Source organism: Parasteatoda tepidariorum, chromosome 8, assembly GCF_982258835.1.
Source record: "Parasteatoda tepidariorum strain Cologne lab strain chromosome 8, Ptep-v5.0, whole genome shotgun sequence".
NCBI lineage: Eukaryota > Metazoa > Arthropoda > Arachnida > Araneae > Theridiidae > Parasteatoda > Parasteatoda tepidariorum.
Genome location: NC_141762.1, coordinates 47,845,654 through 47,872,872, shown reverse-complemented (window position 1 = coordinate 47,872,872; position 27,219 = coordinate 47,845,654). Strand labels below are relative to the sequence as shown.

The 27,219-nt window shown below is 27.2% G+C and overlaps 2 protein-coding genes across 11 annotated transcripts in view; one reads left to right on the top strand and one right to left on the bottom strand.

Annotated features, from left to right (window-relative positions):
• HDAC4 (histone deacetylase 4) overlaps positions 1-9,490 on the top strand; it is a 193,706-nt gene extending 184,216 nt beyond the window's left edge. For all 9 annotated transcript variants that reach the window (XM_087150222.1, XM_087150218.1, XM_087150216.1 and 6 more), the window contains 7 exons: positions 458-577; positions 2,217-2,314; positions 2,416-2,534; positions 3,629-3,698; positions 5,188-5,336; positions 6,160-6,301; positions 8,574-9,490. In XM_087150222.1, coding sequence (XP_087006348.1) covers positions 458-577; positions 2,217-2,314; positions 2,416-2,534; positions 3,629-3,698; positions 5,188-5,336; positions 6,160-6,301; positions 8,574-8,637 — 762 coding nt within the window. In that variant the 3' untranslated portion in view covers positions 8,638-9,490. The remainder of the gene's footprint in view (positions 1-457; positions 578-2,216; positions 2,315-2,415; positions 2,535-3,628; positions 3,699-5,187; positions 5,337-6,159; positions 6,302-8,573) is intronic.
• A 4,823-nt stretch (positions 9,491-14,313) lies between these two features.
• Positions 14,314-27,219, bottom strand: part of LOC107450167 (nuclear valosin-containing protein-like) — a 95,292-nt gene continuing 82,386 nt past the window's right edge. For both annotated transcript variants that reach the window (XM_087150225.1, XM_087150223.1), the window contains exons 14-20: positions 24,736-24,840; positions 22,655-22,717; positions 20,709-20,831; positions 17,499-17,705; positions 17,337-17,413; positions 15,823-16,000; positions 14,314-14,447 (exon numbers count right to left, since the gene is read on the bottom strand). In XM_087150225.1, coding sequence (XP_087006351.1) covers positions 14,400-14,447; positions 15,823-16,000; positions 17,337-17,413; positions 17,499-17,705; positions 20,709-20,831; positions 22,655-22,717; positions 24,736-24,840 — 801 coding nt within the window. In that variant the 3' untranslated portion in view covers positions 14,314-14,399. The remainder of the gene's footprint in view (positions 14,448-15,822; positions 16,001-17,336; positions 17,414-17,498; positions 17,706-20,708; positions 20,832-22,654; positions 22,718-24,735; positions 24,841-27,219) is intronic.

Below are 27,219 nucleotides of genomic sequence, written 5' to 3'. Positions count from 1 at the left end.
GCAATGCTATCAATAATTTACTTTAAGCGTTAATTTTTTTGATTTAAAAATTTATACACACTTAAACGAAAAACAAAATTGTTTATTAATTAAAATAGCTAAAATTGGTAAATTTATTTTTACACATAATTATATCAGTTGGGATCATTTTTATTAGACGCTAAATTTTATTCATCGCTTCGTCTTTTCATGATGCCAACAGAAGTGGCATTTCCGCACCAAGAAAATGACACTGACTAAAATTGAAATTGTTTGCGAGAAATCCCTTCGATAGCAATTTTGAAGTCAATGGAGGTAACCTCTAAGAATGACCAACCTCCAACAACGATCATTTTACTGTGGAACGGAAAGTGGTCGCTCATGAGAGGTTTCACTGTACAAAGTTTTCTTATTATTTTTGATTGTGCTAGTGAGCTAACTGTGCACGAAAATGTAACTTGATGTTTATTTATTGAAGGATGTTCACCATGGGAATGGACTTCAACAAATATTTTATGATGACCCACATGTATTATATATTTCACTGCACCGTCATGATGATGGAAACTTTTTCCCTGGCACTGGAGCAACAGAAGAAGTAATTAAATAATATTTTATTTATAATTTAATACTTAATTTTTTTTATTATTTGTGTAATGAAAGCATTATTAGATGTTAAAATTTATTATTTACTTATGGAAAAAAATGTTTCTAGTAAGGAAACTAATAAGTGCTATTATAAACCTAACCAAAATTGCTTTAGTTGAATTATCTCTTACAATCTAAAGAGAATTGAGTAAAACGTTTTACAGCTTGTTTATATAATGCAATCGTTATTCTTATTAATATATAATGACTTATTTAAATTTTAATTAGTTTCTCTTGAAATGCATTCTATGTTAGTTAACTAATTTAAGAACTTGTATGTTACTTTGAAATAAGACTAGGCATCAAATCATGATTTTACTTTATTTATATATTTTATTTTTAATGAAAACTTTTTAAATGTGGTTTTAATCTCAAAACTTTGCAAGTTTTTAAGCAGTTTGAAAATAAATATTTTCAACTTTTTTCTTCTTCAATAATTTAGATAATTAATAATAAGACTTATAATAAGACTAATTTGATCCCACTATTTTTGTATTTAGTCACTTTTTGCGTTAATAATCTATTAGCCATTCATATGCTTTCTTTTATATTTCACAAAAGATTATATTTCTGATCTCGTTCTCTCAAATTTAAAAAAAAAAACTAATATTTAAATAGTATAAACTTTAAAACATGTATTAAAATTTGCACAGTCAGTTAAGTAGGTGATGAATAGCAACCAGCATTCACACATAGCAATGTACACATTAAGTTGTAACTGAAAGTATTCTCATTGATGTGGTTTGTAACTTTGGACAGAGAGGAACAAGCTTAGTTACTGTTCACATTTAGAGACTGGGGTATAAATTATGCGAATTCTCTTAAAGCCCTAGAAAGATAGAGCCTTGAATATTGGATACGGTTGGATAGTGTGTGCTGAAATTATTGTAAAAAAATTTTCATGAAACTTTTACTTCAATATTTATATTAAAAAATAAAATTACATTTGTTATATCTCTAACGAACTAAGAATTTTAAATGAAGGAATATGTTACCCCATAAAAAAAATATTTTTGTCTTCATGTTGTAAAATAATGATTTTGAGAAAATACACTCAATAATCAGTTGAACAACATTTTGAAAATCTTTATATAAATTAAGATATAACTCAAATGTTGGGACTTGAATTGAATGAAATTCCAAAGGAGAAAGTTGTTGTTTAGAGGAGAATCACTGATTTAAAGAGTCAAATATAAACTTATATCCTTGTTATATTTTTTGAGCACCACCTGCAGAATCTATTAGTATATTGTCTTGAAATGCTGGATTTTTCAGTTGGATAAATGCAGGAACAGCTTCCCAAAAAAAAATTGGCAAACTTTAACTAAATCACAAATAATAACTAGTTCCACAATTTTTTCTGCAAGTTTTTAATGCCACTGCCTCCTTACTATTAAGAGCAAATTTCTCACCAAATTTTTCATTGAGCCCCACAAACCTTCTCACAAAATATGTTTGAATGCTTTCTTGCGCAATACTTTCCTTCAGATACTATAATCATTCATTTTAACTTTTAGACAAACTACTTCTTTTTATACCTGCTATTTCAACACTCATAAGAGGATAATTTTATATTTTTGACAATTTAGGTAGGTACAGATGACGGTATTGGTTTCAACATTAACATCGCTTGGTCCAATGGTTTGAATCCGCCACTAGGAGATGCTGAATACATGGCTGCTTTCAGGTAAGTTGAATTACATTTCTTTGAGACAAAATTAGAATTTTTCAAATCCAAAATTTTCGTATTAGTCATAAATTTAAAAAAATTATAATTCTCACTTTTAGGTCTCTTATAATACCAATTGTGCGTGACTTTGATCCTGAAGTAATCTTAGTAGCTTCAGGATTTGATGCTGCATGTGGGCATCCAGCTCCTCTTGGAGGATACAGAGTTACACCTGCTTGTAAGTACCTCTACTGCTTGATAATTCTGGTTTTAAAAGCAACTCAGTTCACTTTTTTTTTCAGAACTTGCCTCAGTTAGTCAGAACTAATCTTTAATATCTTTCTATGGTTTTTATAAAAGCAGTTTTGGGTGGAGTTTTTTTTAGATTTTTTGTTAAGTTTCTAACAATGAAATGTGTGGTGGAAAAACCAACTAGTAATTTCTGGTGGAAAGGCTGCACTGTCTTATATGCCGCACCAGTAAAAAACGTTTCTAATATTTTTTACATCATCACCGCACTTCCAGATTTAGATTTAGTCTCGATAATTTTTTGCCACTATTAAAGGGAAAAAAGGCATTTTAAGCGCACAAAAGAAAGCGAAAACTGCTAATTGGCTGCAATTGAACAGAAGGGGTTGAAAATTAAACATGGTGAAACTTGATTTCCAATGTGACACTGATGTCCTCATTAAAAACAGCTAGAATTTTTTTCTCATCCTTTCTCTCTTCTCCACCGACTTGCTTAGTCCAATCCCAAGAATTATTCTCACAGGTGTGAGTTTGAATTTTCACTCAGGCTTTGTGTCTTTTCTTCGTCGCATGATTTTTTTTTTTACTGCATGTAATTGTTATATACTCTAACAGACTTTTTCCAAATCTCCAGTTCTCAAACATACAAGTAATTATTATCACGTTATGCATTAGAATTTATATTACAGTCAAAGATGATGTACAGTTCATCGGTTATTAATAATTTGTTTTACTGGAATGGGAATAATATTTAAATGAAAAAATAATAGTTAAAGATGAGAATTATATACCATTTTTTGAACAAATAACATTGATTCGCTATTTTAGAAATTTTTTACGCAAACATTTATTTTTGATTAAATCTACGTTGATCACAGAATTCTTGCGTGAAGCTCTAAAACAATTAAATCACTGGATAGGTCTCACCAATGGATAATTGGCACTTCTTACTTCATATAAACCGTGGCATATATACCGGAAATTACTGTACTTTATGCAGTTACTGTATTTCAAATAAAGTTTTAGTTTCTAAACAAATATCAGTCACAAAAATTATTTATTTTGAATAATTTTTGTTTTCAGGTTTTGGTTACATGACTCAACAACTAATGCATTTTGCAAAAGGAAAAGTTGTTCTGGTTTTAGAAGGAGGGTAAGTAACATATACATATTAAATGTCTTACTTAGAAACTAAAATAATTTCCTCCAAAAAATTCCTTTTTAGCTGAACTGCTTTCATCTCTATAATATTCTATTTTATTTTATTTATAATACACTATTTAGTACCACGATTTCCTATTTCTGTAATCCTTCCATTAAAACAGCTGATACGGGAAGCAGCGTTTGCAATTCTAAAGATGCAATGTTATTTTATTCCTATTAGAATGCCTAAACTGAACCACTTATTGAATTTAGTGACAAAAATTTTGTTTAATTTTCTCTTAATTCCAGGAAAATCACTCCAAAAATAAACATATTTGCCTTTTGTTTATAACAAACATTTTTCCATTGGCAACATATCAATGAATAGTAAAAGTCTGGAGGAAATTATCTAAACTGCTATTTCCTTTGATATTACTGCTCAATTAATGTAAAACCTCTTCAATTCTCTGTGAATGAAGAAATAATCATTCTTATCCTAGGTGTAATTTATGGTAAAAAAAAGATGGGTATTGCCAATTATTTTTCTGTATTGAGAAATAGAAGGGTATATTACATCCTCGTGTGGAAATAGGAGTTTCTTGTGTGCATTCATAAATCATGACCTCTGCAAATTTCTTTACAAAGGGTTAAAATCTTCATTAATGATATGTTATTTTTGTTTAAAAACTGGATTCCCTTTTTCTATTGAAGTATTGTAAAAGATGGTTTATTTTGAAATTACAACACAGTATTATTCTAGATTTTATTTTTGCTTAGACTACAGTTCCCTGGTATATTATTAAGCTAAAATGCTCATAACCAGCGTAATGTCATATGCTTAGAACAAATATTAAAAATCTTGAAGGAAGGGGATAAAAAGTAAAGATTTATTAGAAGAATAAGTCCGGTAATTATAGGTTGAAAGCATATATATATTATAGCTTTGTAAAGTTACAAAATAGCGATTCCACCTCATAAAATCCATTTTCGTTTGAATCACAAGAAGTCGCCTTGTCAAGTGTCTACTGAAATTTTTTTCCCTATTTTCAATTCTACAAGCTTGCCAACAAAATATCTTTTCATTTCATAGAATTTAAGAATCTTTTAGCAATCAATTGCCGGTGGTATCGTTTTTGAACCATCATTTTGTTTTAAGAAAACCTTTCTTCAAATGTTATTTTTTTAGCACTAAAACATTTTGCAAAGAATTTGGAAGTTAATACATAAAAGAGTTAAGAATTCAATAAACTGTTTATTCCTTTTTTTAAATGTAACCATTTGTGATATGATTGAAAAACTAGGAATGAGTAAATTAATCACATTAATGAGATTTTTAACCCTCTTGGTGGCGAGCTTTTAATAGATTTTCTTATTAAAATGGTTTCTCTGAATTTTAATGGCCATAGAAATATTATAAACAAAACATGTTGATTAGTATTTATTGGTGCATGTTTTTGATTTATCAAAAAATAAAATAGTTCTTTTCTTTCTTTAAACAGCTATGACCTTCCAGCTATATGCGATAGCTCTCAAGAAGTTGTGAAAGCATTGTTAGGAGAAGAATGTACTCCTATCAAAGAGGAAGAAATGCAACGTAAAGCTTGTCAGTCAGCCATAGATGTACTTCAAAAAACTATAGCTGTGCAAGGTAGTTTATTTATATAATTTTATATTCATTATTTTATATTAGTTGGCCAAATTAAATTAAATTAATTAATTACTTCACTTGAGTAATAATACACTTTATTAATTTGATATTAAATCATTATTATGTTGGTTACTGAATAATGATGATTAACATCAATACATACTAATTGCATTGCATTGATTCTTTCTCCTTGTTCATTTATTAGAAAACATGTGGCTTAAATTTTTCCAGTGCATACTACTTTCAAGATTAGAAAATGGGAATGATAAATTTCTAATTTTAGGAACTAATCAATTCAAATTTCTTCTGGTTGCAGAATAAAGGGAGGGAGCAAGTGTCAATTGTATGTTTATTAGAAAGCAATAGGCTAAAATTTAGTTGATTTTAATGCTTTATTAAGTTGATTATCAAGCTCCCTAAATTGGAAAATTAAAATTATGAATTTAATTCCCCGGTACAGTATATATATATATTAGAAATTTTTGATTTTGAAACCTTTCTGATGCACTGAAAAATTATAACCTCCTGAATAAATGATTAAAAGTCTCCTTTTTATATTATTTGTATTGCAATATCTGAGCAAACACATATCTGTATCAGCAATAACCTATTAGAAAAATTATATGATTAGAAAGGAGATTATTATATCGAAAACTAAATTTCTAGAGATACATGTAAGCCATTAAATGAACTAATTTGAATCTATGAGTCGTAAAGGGGAATTTTTTTTTAATTATGTTGTTGGCAATAGTAAATTTAAAATGTTTGTCAATTTCCATGTAAAAAAAATTTTTTTTTTGTAATTTTATTTAATTAATTTTAGCAACACATTGGCCTTGCATCAAACGATGGGCACACACGCTTGGTTATTCTGCGCTAGAAGCTCAGCAGAAAGAAAGAGAAGAGGTAGAAACTGTCACTGCTCTAGCATCCCTATCAATGGCAGTACCACATGGCCATATCCAGTTAGTAAAATTTTTATTCCTTTTCAACTAACAGCGTAATACAGTTAAACTCGCTTATAACGAGCCCTGATATAACAAGAACCCAGTCAAGAGAATTTCAGATTTAATAATAAAGAAATTGGAAATAAATTATTGGAACAATGTTAAGTCAATTGGAGATTAGTTCTCTTTCATCGAGCAAACCTCAAATTTAGCAAGTAATATTTCTGTGATTAATAAAATTTCTGCAAATTTTCACCTTTCCAGCTCAGCTAATCCTTATTTGGAAAAATTAGTTTACCATTCTAAGGCCAATTAAAAATTAGTAATGAGTCATAAATCTAGCAAACACATGAATTATTATTTTTTTAAAAAAAAACCTAATGTGCAAATGATGTTTTTTGGGTTATGATCGGGTTCTTATCCTAAGAAACAGAGACAACAAGTCAGTTTGACCAATTTCTTTTGTACTGTACAAAAATACAAATAAATAAAATAAGTACTATATTTATAGTTTTGTAAGTATATATGAACTTTTACGATTTTTACATTAACCCATTCTTTACCTGCACTCCGTTATAGCTAGTAAATATTGTAGTCCCTTTGCACTCATAATAAGCGAGTTTAACTGTATATATTATGGAAGCTAAAAACAAGTTTAAGATTCTACATTTATTTTTAATATTTTTTAACACATCTGGAAATTAAATAATCTGCTTAAAATATACATTAGAATAATATATATTAATAGTTTTTCATGCTACACAATCATGTTATATCATGTTACACAAAAGTTGAAAGTTTTTGCAGTAATTATTCTCTTTAGTGTTGGGCTTTCCAAAAATTTGTTGAATGCAGTTCAAAATTAAAAATCAAATTGGTATAGTATTCTGACATTACCATTTTTTTTAAAATTAAATATATATAATATTACATAAAAATGCAATAAAAGCAATAGTATTAGTAGTCAATAAAATAGTGCCAGTAAACAGCGGTCTACAAACCCCATGCACATGGCAGTCAAGGTGCGAGAAACCATAACGAAAATTGTTCACAAAATATTTTGTAAAACTTTACACTAATAGAAAAAGCTGTTACTGCTGCTTCTAAATTTGCCGGATCCTAAAAGTTGATTCTGACATTAAGAAATTTTGCATTTTTGCAGACCCTTGCTATTAAAATAGATAAAACATTTTCACATAAAAGTTATCCAAAATAGTTACTACAAACAGTTTACAGGAATTCTTTACCCCACATTAGTGAATAAAATCTTGTCAATCATTGGATTTATTAATGATAAAAAGCATTTCAAGTCATGTTAAGGCTGGGCAGATGGTTCATATTCTGTTTCAATGATAGTAAATGCTAAAAAGATATCCTGAGATTAAAAGAAATGGAAACAAAACTTTGATAAGTAAATTATCAAATTATTTAGGAACTGGAAGGTACCAGGACACCAAATTTTGTTATCAATCCAAATCTTACTCTTAATAACTAGTATGCACATATTTTTTCCCTTTTAAAGCATAATTTAACTAAAAAAAAGTTGAAAATTTTAAATAAAAAATAATTATAGATTAAAAATTCAGTATTCTGAGAGGATTTGGTGGTCATCTCAAAGATCACAGTAGTAGATGAGCTTGAAGCCCTTGTTCAAATGCAATGCTCATGCATTTCGAAAATTACTGCAGCATCAATTATTACTCTTACAATAGCTAAGAACCGAACTAATATAATCAGCAATAAGGATCATACACCTAAGAATAAAAAATAAAAAAACTTTGTTTTTGACTGGGTGACATTTTAAATTAAAACAAAATAAATTTTATCATAAAGATATTTTAAAGAAAATTGATTAATTCCCATAGTGCACAACTGTTTTTTATTGATGATATGAGATGCACAATACATTTCGGAAGATGCATATATATTGTATTAAAGAAAAACACATTTCCTCTTTTTCATAAAGCAAGTTCCCCTATTAAAATTTTTTATTTTGCCACTAAAAAAAATTTTTAAAAATTTAAATATATATTTATATATATATAAAAAAAAAACTTGTGATGAATTGTTCTTTCATTCACTGCAACAATACACATTTTCAAGGAATAAAATTAATAACTAGCAAAAAACACAACCCATTACTCTAATCACCTTATAATGATTTACCTTGCAACTGCCAAAACAGCAAGAATTTATTATCAGATAGAAAAACGTATGACTGATTTAAGATAATAAACACACCTATTAAAATATAAAATTTATATTAATTTTTTTTAAAAATTTAATGCAGAAGTCCAGAGTCTAAGGAAAATGAAGAAGTGGAAGAACCAATGGAAGAGGATCAAGAAAAGTGAAAATATGAATTTTTACACTGGAACTGTGTTAAAAAAAGACTGATTAAAAAAAACTTTTTCTGGACTATGGAGCCAGTTATTTCCGCACAAAATATACATGTTTTTTCTCTTTCGTTCTTGTCATTGTGGCACTAGCGTCATATTCTTCTGCAAACTGTCCATAAAAAGGAGGCTTTTGCCACAATCTTGCAACAAGGAAAATATATTATCTTATGAAAATATATTTGTACGAATGAATGATTAGAGGATAAAGAATGGATGAAACACATGAGTCAAACTCATATCAATATATTTGTATGAGTGAATGAAAAGAGAATAAAGAATGGTTGGAAGACATGAGTCTAACTCAAATCATGCTTTTATTTTCTAAGAAATGAGATGTTTTAAACTGTCAACTTTCATTAATGAGATGAATGTTTTTCCCCCAAATGAATTTGTACATCTCATCTGTTTATTTAATGGCACTGTTCCAAGCCACATCACACAATTGGGTTCAAGTTTAGTTTTCTAAAAATATTTTCCTCAGTCCCATTTTCAGCAAACAAGTCTGTTTTAATATTTATTTAGCCACCTATTTTGATGGCAAGGTTGAATGTCATGGGTCCAATGTTGTGTGAGTTATCTTGTTGATTTTTGTTGTTGAGAAAAGAAAGTTTAGTTATTACCAGTGAAGCATTATTCCTCTATGGCAACGCTGTATTATTTATCTGTAAAAATATTATATTAAATATGCCTGTCTGAAAATTCATTGTGCTATATCAGATTTTGAAAGAAGGTACCTAATTCTGCAAAAATAAATAATATGTGGCTATGCTGTATTATTTATCTATTAAAACATTACCATTAAAAAAAATTGATGTGTCAGCAGCCTGAAATTGTATACCTGTATTGGTACCTGATTATGCAAAAAGGAACTTTTGAAAGTATTGCAGATACATTTTTTCTAAAAATTTCATTATTTCTGTACATTTTACTTTCATTATTCTTTGTAAAATTCCATCTATAAACTCCATTCATTGCTTTGTAAATAGCTGTTATGTTTAACTTTTAAATGCTTTTGAGTTTAAAATGAACTATTTCTGTGTTATTCATTTCTTATAGTCTTTTATCTTGATGAAAATATAATTGTTCTACTTTTCAAAATTTATTTATTTGTTTGTTATTTTATATTTAAGTGTTTTTAGAAATAAACAATAAAAAACTCGGCACATTTGGCAAATCACCTTCTTAAATATATACACCAATGCCAGTTCAAATTGCAATGTTTTAAAGAATTCCAGTTAAAAAAAATTATTACTTAAGAAGTTATAAGCTATTTCAATATATTATTTAATATAATTTGACTTTTTATCCTTCCCATATTGCTTCAATTTAAAACAAATGTATATTAGTCTCTTAGCTGCCTTTTGGGTTATATAATTTAATCAGAAACTAGTGTGTACAGTACAGCCATAACGACCTATCAAAATTTTAATTAAACATTTATGTAAGAATAAAAAATACACATCGATTTAAGTAAAAAATTAAAACAAAAAAAATTTAAATATGTGTTTATTCAAGCATTTTTTTTTGAAATAATTTTATATAGTTATTAAATTTTTTTATTTTACAATATTAAAAATCAAATTTTAATGAATTTTCTGCATTATTCACAATTAATCTATTGTTAACAACAGACTCGTGCATAAAATGATGTGCATAGTACCGTTAAAATTTTAAACAGCAATTTATATAATGCTTAAAGTATGTGTTAATTATTCATTATAAGTAGAAAAAAAATATAGCTTCAATAAAAATATCACAATTTAATGCATACGAAACAGAATTATGTACTACTTTGATTTATAATAACTTTTTAGTTTTAAAAAATTTTTACAAAATGGATTTTTATTTTTAAGTAATGAATCTTCACAAATAATTGGGGTAATTACCTGTACATCAAAGTAATAAAACGAATCAAAACTATTTCTAATACTACTATATTAATCGAAGTTAATGTAAAACAGGTTGAACAAGTTTGTATGCATATTTCATAAATCTTTAAATGAAAATTATAAATTAACAATCAGTAGCTGTGTTTATTTACAAATGCTCATTAAATTACAGTATTTTCTTACAGTTTAGTCCAAACTATTTACGATGTTTTATCAAATTATTATTTCTGTTAGCCTGAATTGGCTTCAGTGTATAAAAAAAAAGAAAAAAAGATGAATATTTTTTTGTCTGTTCGAATTTTATCGAAGCAACTGATCTAGTCCTTTATATATATATTGCAGCTGAAGAGCTTTTTAATGTATTTGTTGTATTTTTATTTGTTGTGTGATTTTTTAAGATGTTAAAAAGAAAAAGATATATGAAAAGATTTGGATCGAATCAGAGATGTAATTATATGCCTAAAGTATAAATGTGGATGAGAATTTTGGAAAAAAATGTAGCTACTATTATGATAGCATGGAATATATATGCATTACAATGTATTTTTTTAATCATCATCTTTTTCTGTGTGCTGAAAGTTTTGGCAAAGTATTGATATATAAAGAGTATATATAAATATACATATATATAACCATCACTTCATCCAAAAAATTTGTTGTTAAATTGTAAGTTTGTGCTTTACAATCTGTTATTCTAGCGCTTGCCTGTTGTTTAATAAAGGGTTGCCAACTTATAAAAATAAAATGCAAAAGAATTCAGTTAAGCACTATACGTCAAGAATTATTAATCAATAATAGACATAAGTGATAATTTTGTTTCGAAACTTATGCACTACTAATATTATTCTAATTCAAATATACATGGTTTCCAATTTTATATTAATATTTTTTTTTAAATCCAAAATCAGTTATTCAATTTTTTTTTAAATTTCATTTTCCAATTGACAAATTATATAATATTTATAATAAGAACTTTGGTGCCTGAATATATATTTATATTGATATTTTCAGAACTACCAAACATGGCATTTTCTTTATCAAATTACTTTTTATTCGTGAATTATTTTCAGATGCTGTTTAACTTCTTCAAAGTCATTTTTTTTAAACAACAAAAAATACCTACCATCACATGAAAAAATTTAAGAATTATAATAGTGTCCCTAAAATAAAACATGGAAATTAATAAAATTTAACAATCATTAATAAATTTTAAAATATGAGTTTTAAAGAATAACGTTCAAAATGTCTGAAATTCCATAAAACAATCATTCCAGTGACATTGATAGCTTTTTTTAATTTTTTACGTTGTAATGGTAATAATAACAGTAATGAAAATACATTTTCAGTAAGCTAATAGTTTGGTGATATTTGTTTACTTTCCTTCATTGTAAGCAAGTTAATGCCTGGAAGATATCAGAAAATTTTTGCAGCACTTCATTTAAAAAACCGAAATTTATACATATTTTAACGTTTCTAAAAATCAAATTACTCTTTTCTTTTAGTTATTTTTACCTTTTTTGTGTAAATTAAGCTTTAAAGATTTGTGGAATTCTTTTAAAAAAATTTCTAAGCATTTTGCATTAAATTTTAATGTGCATTTGTTAAAATATATCATATTGCTTGGCATTTATTTCAAAATTAGCATTTAAATAAGTTTTCTGCTTTTTTAAAATTAAAAAAACCTACATTATAAATATGAGTATTAGAACAAAATGAAAGAAATGTTGGCAACCCGATATATAATGTTACATATTGTAGTTGAGCATTGCCTGCATCCGTACTCAAATGTTACTCCTGCATTTATTGAAGTGGAGCTGGACTACATGTGACGTAGATGAAATTCTTAAATAATGAATATTGTTTGAAATTGTGAAATAAAAATTTTGATGTTTTCATTTGTATTTTTTTAATATGCAAGCATTATGTTTAAACACTAAACTAGATATGAAAAATAAATAACATAGAACCTAATATCCAGGGTGAGAACCAATAATTTTTAACCCTACTTTAAAACTATTTGATTTTTGTAGTTATGAAGAACTCTATAAACAAATTTAGATAAATTTGGTATGAGGAAATATTAACTAATTGATACTGGTTATTTTTTAAGGCGACAGTATAATAGATATCTTTTATACACATAGATCTCAAACTATTATAAGTTGTTCAGTGCTCCATTTATAAAAATGTTTAAAAAAAAGTGTTTTTTCTGTTCAAATTTCTTTTCAAGGTAATTGGTTAAGTTACACTATGAAGGCATAATTACAAATAATGTGCATTATGTAAAGAGAAAAAAAAGCAACAAATGACAATGTGGGACCGAAATTAAAGTAATATAAATTCTTCAAGACTTCAACTTGTGTTCAGGTATTGATGCTAATTGTGGATAAATTTAAAACTTTGTTTTTCGATCACAGAACTTTGTTTTATGAACTTTGTTATAGTTGTTGTATGTACCCAGTGAGAAACGAAATGCCAAATAACATTAAATAAAAGAAATTGTTGATATTAATAATGTAAGGCAATTATTTTAGAGTATATCTCAAATTATAGTAAACATTACAAGATTCGTTTTTAAAATGCAGAAAAATTTTAAGAAACAATCGTATTAAAGTAATTTTCAGAATATTTTAAAATATTCATATTTATATATAAAAAAATAATAGAATGCACATGATGTGCATTTTGAAAAAAGTTCTGATCGGGTGGCAATTGGCAGAAATTTTTTTAATTGCCATTTGTTATAGTTTGTTGTCCTGTGGCGATCATTAATTTTGTCCTATAAGGAAAATATGTAGACAATTTAAAAATTGAAATTAGTTGTTTATAAGCAATAAATACCAAAATGTGTGTAGATAGAAACACAGGGTGCGTTATTTAAAAATTCCTGATTTTCGTTTTTTAAAAGCCCTTAAAGGTGCTTTTTTCATTGGACGTTTTTAAAAAGTGCTTAATTTTTCATTCTTCAAAATAAGATTTTTCCTTTACTATGCTGATTTTCGCTTCGAATTATGCAAAAAGACACAGTTCATATTGTTCTATACAACGTTTTCACAATTAATTCAACTCCAATCTATTTCGGCGCATTGTCAGTCCGTGGCGCATGAAAATGCCATTCGTTTCACATGGTTGAAAATTTCATGATTTGTGACAATTATCAAAAACAATGCAAAAAGTTTTTTTTTTTTTTTTTGACATGACAATTAAAACAAGATAAAACAGTCAATTGTCAAAAACTTTCCAACCCTGCCTAATTATATTTTTTTAAAGTGCTTAAAAATATTTTTTGAGTGCTTGAAAAGTGCTTATTTTTTTGTTTAATAATTTGGCTATGCACCATGAAACACTATTACAAATAAAAATTATTTGTAATTAATGAAGATCAAGTTGAATTATAATAATAATTTGCATTTTTGGTTGTAATATTAACACAGTTTTGGTTGTAATATTATCATATATTATATGTGGGATCATAAGTAGAAACACTATTAAAAATCAAAATTTGCAACAAATGGAGATCAAGTTAAATTATTACACTAATTGAAATTTTTGGTTGTAATATTAACTGGGATCATAAGTAGTAACACAATTAAAATTATTTGCAACTAATGAAGATCAAGTTCAACTATAATACTGATTAAGATTTTTGGTTGTAATAAAAATTAGGATCATAAGAAAAATTTGTTAAACAATGCATCTTTGAGTATGAAATACTTGAGCATTATAAATAACACTAAACATAAATATTTTAAAAACAATGTATTTACAAATAGTACACATTGTATAAAATGACACTGTATGTACAAATTATTTAAAGAAAAAATATTTTTATTCACTTGCTTCCATTTCTTGAGACCTTTCAAAATACTTCCTTTCCTATGTAGAGACAATGTTTAATATTAATTTTATGTTTAAAAAAAAAGCCACCACATTGAACAATTTTTATATTATTATAGCAATATATAATCGAAGATTTCTGACGCCTAGTGGCTGAGCGGTAGCGCTTCGCGCTGTCGTGCCACAGGTCCCTGGTTCGATCCTCGGGCCGGGCAAGGTTCACTCAGCCTTTCATCCCTTCAGTGGGTAGATAAATAAGCTCCAAGCATGCTTGGGAGCTAAACACTAGGGGTTCCGCGTTCGGCTGACCACCTGACCGGAACATCTGCTCCTGCACCCCAGAGCCCAAGGTCTAGAAAACTGAGATGGGCACAGTAGGCCTTGGTCCCCTAGGGTTGTCACGCCACTGAGTTTTTATATTCAAAGATTTCAGGCTTTCAATGTTAAGAAAAATGAAACATAACAGAAAATATTTTTAACTGTGTGGCAAGATTATATTGAGATAAATTAAAAGAACAAAGAAACAAAAAAAATTCATAACAATCCTGTCACTGGATATGCAAATAATTAAAAAAATATATTACAGTAGGGAACCGATTATCCGGAACGGTCGGGACCATCGCTATTCCGGATAACTGATTTTTCCGGTTTTCTGAATCGCTACAAAAAGCCGTTTTTTTTATTGTTAAACCCTACTAAAAAAAAAAATATTGGAAATAATCTTAAAAATAAGAAAAAACGATGAAGTAATACACTAATGATTATTTCCAAAATGATGGTAAGGTAAAAATCTTGAAAAAAAGAAAGAAAAATCGTAAATCTTATGAGGAAAAAACTTTTAAAAAATGGCGAGAAAATTTATCGAATTTCGTTCCGGTTTTTTGGTTTTCCGGTTTTCTGATTTCCGGATAACGGGTTCTGTACTGTATATAACATTATAACGATGATTAGAAAAAATTATGAGTAATGTAGATGAGATTTTTAAAAAAATATTCTTAGAGAATTTTTTTCCATAACTCTCTCCAAAAAAATTTTTTCTTTTTAAAAAAAAAAAAACTCAATGTAAAAGTTTTAATTTTTAAGCGCTAAATGGAGAAATTAATACAAAAGTTTATATGCAGTATTTTTACGAGAGAAATAGGTATTATTCACATTAAAAATAAATTTATTCCATAAGGAAACTGTTTTTAAGCTAAATTTGGGATTGACAATAATAAGGTTAGATTTTCAACACTGTCTAGATAGATTATTAATTTCAATGAATCCCAAATAAAAGAAAAAAAGCATTGGAAATTAAATTTAAAAACTTAAAATTATAATTTTTATTAGAAAGAGTTGAGGAACTATGTACATAAATTTCACTTGCATAAAAAATATGAAAGTTACTGAAAAACATTGGTTAGTTTTTACTTACATTTTTATTAATTGATGGTTTAATTTTCTTTTCATCTAGCACTTCATCAAAATGGTCCCAATTGACAGTAATTTTAGTATTTAATAAATTAACTTGCTTTTTTTCTTCAAATTCACTAATGACTTGTTTTACAGCTTTTTGTGTAGCTTCACGTACAAGAAAAGCAAGATCAGCACCACTGAAATAAAAAATACATATATATAATGTCTGTAACTATATCCTACCACTCATTTCTGCAGTGACATGAATCTCATTGAATACGCAAAAAATTTCGACTTCTTAATTTCAGTTTTAGACTTGAAAATAATAATAAAACATTTAATGGTGAGTTTATAAATTCATACAGTTAAAGGATATTATTTTCTTTTGATATCTTCATAAAAATAAAAAAACATTTTTCTTCACAATAATAAGATTACCTTTAATTTTTAAAACTAGACATAATACATACCTTGAAAAGAAATACATCCTTCTACATTATCACTCTAGCCACCACAATAATAAGATAACTTTTATATTCAAAAGCCGGACATAATATCCTCAAAATATATATAATCCTTCCTCATTTTCATTCTATGCAACACAATAACAAAATTACTTTTATATGCAAAAGTTTGAAATCCGGCATTCTATAGAATGCTAAATGAGAAACCGGCAAAGTATAAAATTGTCTGTGGCCATGCATGCTAAAAAAGGTGATGAAATGGATATTTTGTGCACTATTTGTTTCTAATCTGAAAATAACTGCGACTTAAATGTGAACTTTTTATATGAAAATTTTGTTTCCCTTAATAAGAAAGGCATAAATTATGTTTTGTACAACTTTCATTTTTCTTTACGCATTTTGAATAAATTTTTTTTAAAGGCACTCTCATTATTTTTTCAGAATAACATTTTTATTTTTGAGAAATGCACATCATTTACATAATAACCTCATCGGGACGTTTTTTTCATACTTTGCCTAAATAGTATTTGTCATTCTATAGAATGCCTAGGTATTATATACAATGCTTAGGGAAAGTATCTAATGCTTCTCATATTTCATACCTTGCCTAAAAACATCCGGCATTATATAGAAAGCCGGCGTTTCATACTTTGCCGGTAACATATACATACACAAGGAATCCTTTCATTTCCAATTTCAAGACAGCAGACTATTGATGCTGACCATGCAAACGAGTCAACTCATTCCTCGGTAACCCTTTCTCCACCTTTGACTTTATAAATTATGAGCTGGCTGTAAGTTTTTTTTTTGTGTTTTTTTTAGCTACAAAAAATTGAGTTTGTGAAAACTACAGTTAAAAGGAGTAAAAATTAAGATCATTCAAAAATAATGATAACAGGGTTTGTATCTTATAAAAAACGAGTTACTGTAATATTTTAGTTATCATACTTTAAGTTATAATTAACTCACTATATAACATTTAAACCCTAATGTACAGAAAATGTAATAATATTTTGCTGAATTTTATAATTTTTGTTTCAACAGACAAATTTTATTTTGTAATAATTACCTGAATCCATCACATCTCTTGTCTAGAGCTATTGTTTCTAAATCTAAGTTGTCTGCAATTTTGGGACAAGTTTTATTCTAAAACAAGAAAAACATATCTTAAAACATTAAACTTATATTAACAATACTAATTTAAAAATAAAATAATAATTTATAATTTTACTTTAGTTAGACTCTTTAATATGTCTGCTCTGCCATTTGGTGAGGGCAACCCAATATATATTTGTTTTTCCAGCCGCCCAGGCCTTAACATAGCAGTATCAATTTTTTCTTTTCTGTTAGTAGCTGCAATTACAAATACTTGTTTACGTTCTTGTATACCATCCATTTCAGTGAGTAATTGATTAACAACTCTTTCTGCAGCAGCATTCTAAATTATAAAATCATTGAAATAAAAAAATTATATATTATTCAATAGATAGAATATATGGAAAAGGAAATAATAAAACGTCTTAAAATAAAAAAATATGAACATAGTAAGTAAAAAAGCATAATTTATGATAAGTAAGTGAGTTCATATCAGTCAGATTAGGTATAAGCTATTTAAGAAAAATAAACAACTTAAGAATAAATTAGTATTTTATCAATTTAGGGGGCAAATTAAAGTTAATATGTTATTAAAATAAGCATAGAGATTAAATAAATTACACTTTTTAAGACAGACTTGTCATTTTCCAAAATATCTCAAGCAAGAATTTTTTTAATCAATTTGTTTAATAGGATCCAAGAAGCACTAGTTGAAATTTGTATTAAGAATGTTATTTTTTGAATGCTTTTTATACTAAATTGAAAAGGGCATATTCTGAGTAGAGGCTAAAAAGAAAAGGGAAATGAAATTGTATTACATCTGAAAACTATTTAATGAGCATTCTGTAATTAGTTTTTGTTTCATTTTTGCTTTAGTAATTAATTTTTGTTTCGTTTTTGCTTTAGTAATTAATTTCTGTTTCAATTTCATTTTTGTTGAAATATCAAACCAAATAGATTCAATTTATAACCAAGAGTCAATCTGAAGGTTTTTTAAATATTCACTAATAATTTATATTATTAACATTAATTTAATATTCAATTAAAAATTGTGAACTGGTTAAATACTTTTTAATCAGAGCTTAGTTTCATAATATAAAAGAAGCCCCGCGCTACGAACTTCAAATTACTAGCCAGTAAATTAGCCAAAGTCTTAGCAAAGTAAATAAAAAACATTTTCTCATAGAAAACTTTTAAGTCAAAATACAAATTTACTATAAATTGGACTATTTTAAAAAGGCAAATCTAAATCAAGTCATTTTATAGTTGAGGAGGAGTAAATAAGCAATGAATGGGGGAAAGGATCAAAAATGTAGATGTTTAATTGACTTTGAGGAAATAAGAATAGGTTAGGATTAATTTTTCATAACTTCTTAGGCTAAAGTAGTAAAGATAAATCTGAAGCAACATTCGATGTTTTTATAAAATCCTACTATCTTTTAAATGACTATATTTCATTTTAAATAAAACATTTCATTCTTTAAGTCTTTTATTTCTTAAAAAAAGAATCTTTACTGTCTTGCTTATTTTATACTGTGACGATGATAAGTTATTTGAATAATTTCACTCTGTTTTAAAAGTTTTTATACTACTCGCAGAGATTTTTTAATGGATTTCAGGTGGAGTTTTGACACATTCATTGCCAGCAGTGTGCAAGTGGTTAGATTTTATCTATCATTAAAAGGTGGAATTCCATAAAGTTAAAATCAAAGTTAAATTTTCTTATTTTAGCAACAGTTTTAAATTTTACAATAGTTTATTTTAATAAACAATATGCAATTGTCACGTAATATTTTCACTTAATCTGCTTTATTGATACAAACTTTCCGTCACAATTTCACAAATTTTACAATAAGTTTATTTTAATAAGCAATATGCAATTGTCACGTAATATTTTCACTTGATCTGCTTTATTGACACAAACTTCCCGTCACTTAATATCACCTGTGATCAGACAATGAACATATCTTATCTTTTCTTTCGATGCTTGCATAATCTCTCTTTTTGCGCATATTTTCTAGACTTAATATAACTCTAATTAGTTATGTGATATATCTAAAGGAAATTACTTTAATCGAATAAAAAAACTTACGTTTTTCAAAAAAATTCATATTGATGTAGTTTTTGTGATCAAAGGAAACAAATATTTTTCTTTCCGGTAGAAAAAAATCTCTCACCTATACTTTCGCTGAAGCACAATTTGTTTCACCGAATTTATGATTTTATCCGCATTTTATGTTTATCTTTTCTTTTCTAATACTTACATAATCTCACTTGTTACTTACATTATCTGGACATAATATAACTAATATTACTTATACGGCATACCTAAGGGAAATTACTGGAAGAATCGAATTAAAAAATACAATATTTGTTCAGAAAAATTCATATTTATGTAATTTTTGAGATCAAGGAGAATATATATTTTTCTTTTCAGTAGATAAAATTATTCGCCAAAACACTATTTGTTTTGCCGAATTTATGATTTTATTGCATTAGGCGTAGTGGCGAATGTGTAGTGTGAGCCCCGCTAGAGCTAATAAACCTAAAGTGTTATTACCATCCACATACTTTAAGCAAAACATATACAAGAAAAATGAACTATATAAATAATTATTTAAAAAAACAGCCTTTTGCATACATATACAGTAAAGTCCAGATTATCTGAGTTTCCGCTTTAACTGAGCTATCTAATATTTAAAGGATTTTTTTCTCCTCATTTATTTTTTATTTTCAAAACTACCGCTGAAAAAAAATCTGAATTTTATCATCCAAACACTCAGTAACACGAAATCCAACAACCTGATCTGATGAAATGATCATTACTATCATCAATAATGAAAATGAATCCAGCGAAAATGAAAATCAACATATAAAAATCTGTCATACAGATGGACTAAAAGCTATCGAAAGTGCAATTGAATATATAGAACAACAAGCAGTGATGACATCAGCTCTCCTGTTATCCCTAAAAAAAATGGGAAAACCTTGCTACAGAAAAGCACCAAAGTAATGCAAAACAAAAAACGATTAAGTAATTTTTTAAGTAAAAACTCTTCAATTCTCATAAAGTATGCTCGTTAAGTTATTTTAAGTAAGCTTTTTAATTATAATATAGATTGCATGTGGTGTGCTCGTATAAATTTTGCATTTGCTAAATATATTACGTTTGTTAAATATATCGCATTTATGCTCTTTGCTTTAACCGAGTTTTTCGGTTATCCAAGTTAGTCCTGATCCATATTTTAACACGGATAATTGGGACTCTACAGTATAAAAATTACTTTTTTTAAAAATAGTTTTTTGCATACATATATTTTATTTATGTGAAATGTTTTGAGCTTACCGAGCTGGATGCTGATCTAGAAGGACAGAAAGCATCAAATTCATCAAAAAATATTACACAAGGAGCTGAATTCCGAGCCCTTTCAAAACATCTACGAACTGATTTCTCACTTTCTCCAAAGTACTATAAAATATAAATATTAAATAAATCTTTTTAGAACAATATTCAAACAATTTTATGTAAGTAAAAAAGTACTAAAATTGAAAAAAATTTGAATGATCCAATAAATTTTAACAGCCACAAAGGACCAAAATTGATGAATTAAAAATGATGAATAAAACTATTTTAGAATTTAGTGGGTGGTCAGTAAAATATGAAAACTCATCTATAGGTTCATTTCTTAACGACTATAGAAATTCTCTAGGAGTTCAACAAATTAAATTTTACAAATTTAACATAGGTGTTTATAAATTTAAAAATAGCATGATAATATGAACGTCAAACTGCTTTATTTTTCACTTTATAACAGTGCCTAATAAACCATAGCATAGGTTTCTATTTGTCCTTTTTCTAAACAATACAATGTGATTTGAAGAACAACATTTCAAAGGATTAGGCAACTCTTGGCTTTTGATAATTTTTTTTTTTAATTTCCTTTGATTAAAATGTGTGTTAATGCCTTAAAATGATAAATCTTAAGTTTTAAGAGCAAGATAAATACTTAAGCAGTCAAATTTTTATAGAATGCTCAGAGTGTGCACCCAGAAACCTACAAAGGTATAATTATCAAAGCTATATTTTTTTAAGTCAATTGAAATTCCAACTCAAACAACTATTCACTGATTGTCTTCAAATTGGAATCATATGTTTAAAATTATATTATTTAGAGAAGAATGAAAAACTGCTTAATTTTATCATACAGATTTGTTTTACTTATAGAATATTTTACCGGCAATCTCAGGTTCGAATTTTCGGGGAGAAAATTCTTATGGATGCTCATTCCACCAGCTAAACACAAGCAAACTGAGCAATTTTCAGTTTTCATTCAGTATTATTGTTATTTTTTGAACAAAAACTGAAATAGGCATTCTAAAATGTAAATAAAAAAATTACAAAAATTTTTTCAACATACTTGTGTTTGGCAAATTAAAAAGTACCGCACAAAGATAGCAAAGTTCTAATTTTATAGTTCAGCAATACCATTGAAAAAAAAAGTGCATTTATAGTCAGTTTTAATATTAGCTGGTGCTGCAGTGTAAGCAAAAATAGTTTTCCAGCTCTAAACTTGCTTTATATTATGTTGGAAAAATAAGATAAAGAAATGGCCAGTTCTCTGTCCTTTGCTGTGTAGGGGACAGGGAACTGACCTTGCATCAAAAAGGTTCTGGGTTCAAATCTCGTACAAGGCATGATGTTCTTTCATTCTCTGAACTACCGATCCTTACGGTGGGGATCAACGTTGGCCCACCTAATATGGTGCCCCAGAAAGAGTGGCCAACAAATCTGCCCAGGTGGGAGTTGGAAGAAGAAAAAAAATATAGGAAAAATTTATTTTTACAGTTAATTGAATGCATAATAAGGACCTTTTTTCTCTTCAAAATTTTGATTTTAAAAAAATTCCTGAAATATGCTTCTTTTTTCTGCTACTAGAAGGATGTATTTTAAATTCTGTGCATGCTGTTGAACTTGTAGAGGAGCAATAACTGCTACGAGTGTTGTTTTAAATTATATAGGCATTGCTGAGGCATTTACTCATTCTACACAAATGAGAATGCTTGATAAACTAAATAAAAATTAATTTTAAAACCATATGTGACAAAAATAAAGCAGTATTCAGTACTATTGATCATGAATATAATTTTAATACTTAGTATTTTAAAACTCATAGCAATAGTTAAATAGTTATCTGAATATTATTATTATTAAGAAAAAATTAAGAAGTATTCTAAATAAATGAATTACTATTAAAATAAATAAAATAACTGCATTCCACAGGGTTATCTTACCATGTTTAACAATTCAGGTCCATTTACACATAGAAAATTTATATTGCATTCATTTGCTAAAGCCTATAATAAAAATAAAGAAACAAAAACAGGTTGAAATTTAAAAAGAAATAAAGAATAGAGCATTGAAGAAATTAAAAATTGTAAACTAAGCATAAATAGTTTATTATAATGAGTTTTCAACTTTAATGAAAAATATGTTCATTAAAATAGAAAATAATCTTATTAACGTTATCAGCATAGATTGAAAGAAAAGTCTAATGCATTCAAGACACTAATGCAAACACATTTTTTTGAGCTGAAAATAAAGAATAAACAAGAATCTCTGGTCAAAAACTGTTCATTTGACCTTTCTCATTTGGATATTAGGTTTCCCTTGAATTTCACTTATTTAAATATTATTTTGCACAGCGAAAATATTATTTTTTACCTTACTGATTCATGAAATGTTAATCAAATGTAAATATAAATAAGTAAAACTGGAAAAAATTCAGCAAATTTTTAGAGTATCACTCCATCCGTACTCATCAGATATAGGCTTTTTATTTAATAAGCAATAAAACTTACTTTTTGGAAGAAAATATGTCTAACATTACATTTTGCGAGAAAAAATGTTTCAACAAAATTTTGCTAGATAAAGGTTTAGTAAGTAGATTTTAAGATACACTAACATATAAATTTTAATTCAAAAATATATTTTGTACAAGTGAAATATGAAAACATAATGTAACATAGTTTATTTATAGAGTAACTTCAGCAAATAAACATCTAAGAAAGACTTAGAGCCAAAATTAATTTATATAGCAACAGTGTTTTCACTACAGCGCGAGAATCTGGCATATTTATTTATTTTTCTTGCAATAAAAAATTATTAATGCGAGAAGTTCGCGCACTCTATTAATCAATTTCAAAATGCATGAATTTTGGAAAAAATTTCGTCTTTTGCCATTTTGAATAAAATCCGTTTCACTTTTCTTCCTTGATCATTCATTATTTTGAACATCGGTCCTTGTTATCTAGCTTCCCTATTTACCAGTATAGTTCAGAACCGGTGCGAACAGCATAACACCACCCCCACGAACATCTTTCAGAACACATTTCTCTGCAACCACGTGTTCACCGTAGGTAAAGTTTCTTCATGTAAGACGTTTACATTTTTGTGCATGAATGTAAGATGGACAAATACCTTGTTAAGGCGACATCTTCTACTCCGTAACGGACAAATGAAAATGAAACAAATGTCGGTAGAAACGGTCAAAACAAAACATATACAGATATTTTTCAGCCAAATAAATATAATAGCTGATGAAAAAGTAGATTTCCATATGATGATGCAGCAAAAATATTCAATAATAAGATGTTAAAAATGTATTATAATTAAAGAAATAATTTTTTTCCAAGTCTATTCGTGTTTTTTTTAATTTTTAGAAATCTCACTTAATTTTTTGAAATCTCACCCTGTTTCTGAGAATGGGTAAGAAATTCTCTCCCATTTTTTTTCTGTAATAAAAACACTGAGCAAGCTAAATTTGGAAAAACTATTACCACCAATCAAGTACATTATTGAATTGTGAATATGGCTATAATTTAAGAAAAAATTTTAGATGCAGAAATTGTTAAACGAAACAATTTTTGTGCTAATTAATATTTCAATCTTAATTAAGACGGAGACTTTTAAAATCTCAAAACCTTTTGTCCATTTACTTTTTAGAAGAAAATAGTATATAATATTAATATTATGATTAACTTGATTATGTAAAAAGTTTAAAAATTAAACAAAATTCAAAGCAAGCTCACAAACCTATTAATATAAAAATAGCTTGAAAAATTAATAATTTTACATACTTCCTAATAATAATAGTTGCATAATAGATGCATTTAGAAAATAATTAAATTTTCAATCAAAATTTTCACTATTTTTTAGTTGATTAAAATAAAGTTGGACAGATAATAGGCATCATAATTGCATGGATATTGAAATTTGAAAAAATGTAATTTTATTTTATTCTAAACAAATATAAGTTAACAGGCCACAAATATAAGAAAATATTAACTCATAAAGAATACTTATACAACAGTACTTTGGCAAGAAGTGTCTTTCCACAGCCTTTTGGTCCATATAACAGAATGCCTTTAGTACTAGATAAATTATTTTCTTCATAAAATTTGTTGTATTTAACAGGCCACTAATTAAAAAATGAAATAAAGATGCTTATTAAATTATAAAGTTAATGAAATTATAAATTTTTAATAAAATAACAATGAATAATGACATAAAGATATAAATCATGAAACTTTTGTAATCAAAATTCAGGTTATACTCGACCCACATAATTAATTAAATGATTTGATATTAAAACCTTATTATTTTCTTACAAAAAATAATATTGACAGGAGCCCAATGAATAGTTGCACAATACAGAGCAACATAAGCAGGTTGCTGGGAAAAAAAACAGATATAAATTTGAAGACTTACATAAGGGTTAAAACATCACTTAATTTATCGTAATTATTTTCACATCACATTAAGCAGGGATGGCTAAACTTTTGAAATTGCTTCAGATGTTACAGAAAATCATTGTTTCTTTTTAATGTTTAATAACTTTATTTCTCTCTCTAAATCATTAGTTTACCTTAACTATAGCGAACAAGAATGTAGCTTGAATAAAAATTAGTCTATGTACATATACGGCAGAGCCCAATTATAACGAGAGTGCATTCAACGAGTAAAATGTAATGTTTTGATCGGACCAATGTTATAAATGTATTAGAATGTACCTTACTTCCTTGCGAGTTTAACAAGAGAAATAATTCTGACACTCAAATATTTGTCAAAATATTTAAAGAAGCACTTAGTTGGTGTTATACAGTATCTCTGACAGAATATTTATAAGCCTTGAGTGTTAAAGGCATAAACAAAAATATTATTCATTCAGTTTAACAGTAATACATGTATAATATTTTTATCAAATCTTATTAAAAAAATATATATGAATATATTCTTTTCAGTTTCACAGTAATTCATGTGTTTGCAAACAAATTTGCTTGGCAGAGAGAAAATAAAATTAAAAGACTAATTTTATTAGTATAATTTTGATCTAGGTTAATAAAGACTAACAATTACTAATGATCAACTCTGTAGCCTTGTAATTTTGAACTCAATCCAGAAGACAAGGGAACTACTGGATCAGTACCCCCAGTGGTATGATTTGTTATGAGAACATGGAGGACTTTGTGATCTGACAGATTTAACGTGCACCAGTCACCATTTACTACAGTTTTCGGCCTGTGGTGATCGAACCCACCACCTCATGGACATAGGCCCAGTGCCCTAATAACCAGGCTATACCAGCCCAATTAAAAGACTTACCAACTGAACAGAGTTATTATTTTTATATCAGAGCAGAGTTATTATTTTATATATTAAGCTACTTTTTACCAGTACAGAACTGTCAACCTCAGAAATTCAAAAGGCCAGACACTTTTTTGAGACCATAGCCACCATATCTTGCGATTTCCACAGACAGTGTAGAAGTAGCAAAATTTACACAATCCGTATTTCTGTGGAGATGCATTTTTTCTGTCTGTTTAACTGTGCAACTCACTATTTTCCTGTTCATGATTTTATTTTCGCTTTGCTGTGTTGTTTAACTGTTTATTCAGATCTAGGTTAACAGATTGAGCTAATTATCCATTTTTCTGCAAAATACACAAGTCAGTTTTGCAGCATTCTGCATGCTCCTTAAAAAAATTTATCTGGCAAAAGAAATTCTAAGAAACACAAATTTAGTTCTAAGATTGTGAGTCTTTGCCTTGAGCCTTGTTTCCAAGTTCATCATACAAAAACCTTGTTTTTAATAAATTTTTTGTAAGTATTTTGCATTATACATTTAACCTTTGTATTTCGTAAAGTAAATCATAATTTAACCAAGATCAATTAATTTTAAATATTTTACTCTTAAAAAATTATTTTTCTAATTTAATTATCTAAAAATCTTTCTTATGATCTAGTTTAATACTGAAGAAAAAAAAAACTCTTTTATAAAAATATTTTATACATTAACTCTAAAACATATGTAGAATTGAAATGCCTGATCAAAAAATGAAATTTATGAATCTATTTTGATTAAAAAAAATTTAAGCACCAAAAGGGATAATAAGTAAAAAAATAAATACTAAAAAAATAATTCACACATTCATTAGATTAAATTTACATAAGTACATTTTTTACTCCTTACAATTTGAAAATAATAATAAATAAATCTATTTTCAATATGTTATATAAATTTTTTTCACCATCAAATTCTTTTACGTTTATTAAGAAAAAAAACAATGCCTGACATATCTGGATTAGTTAAAAAAATAAAATTTGAGGCTAAATGCTCTCTGAAAGATTGCAACACTATGAGGAATGGCCTACACCACCAGCTTTAACTTGGCTAATATTCTATAAATCTTATTTTTCCCACTACTGACTACACATCATTTTAAATTGATTGATTGGATCAAAAGAATAAAAACAGAACTTTTGTTCTAAAATATCTTAAAAGCATAAAACTGAGTTT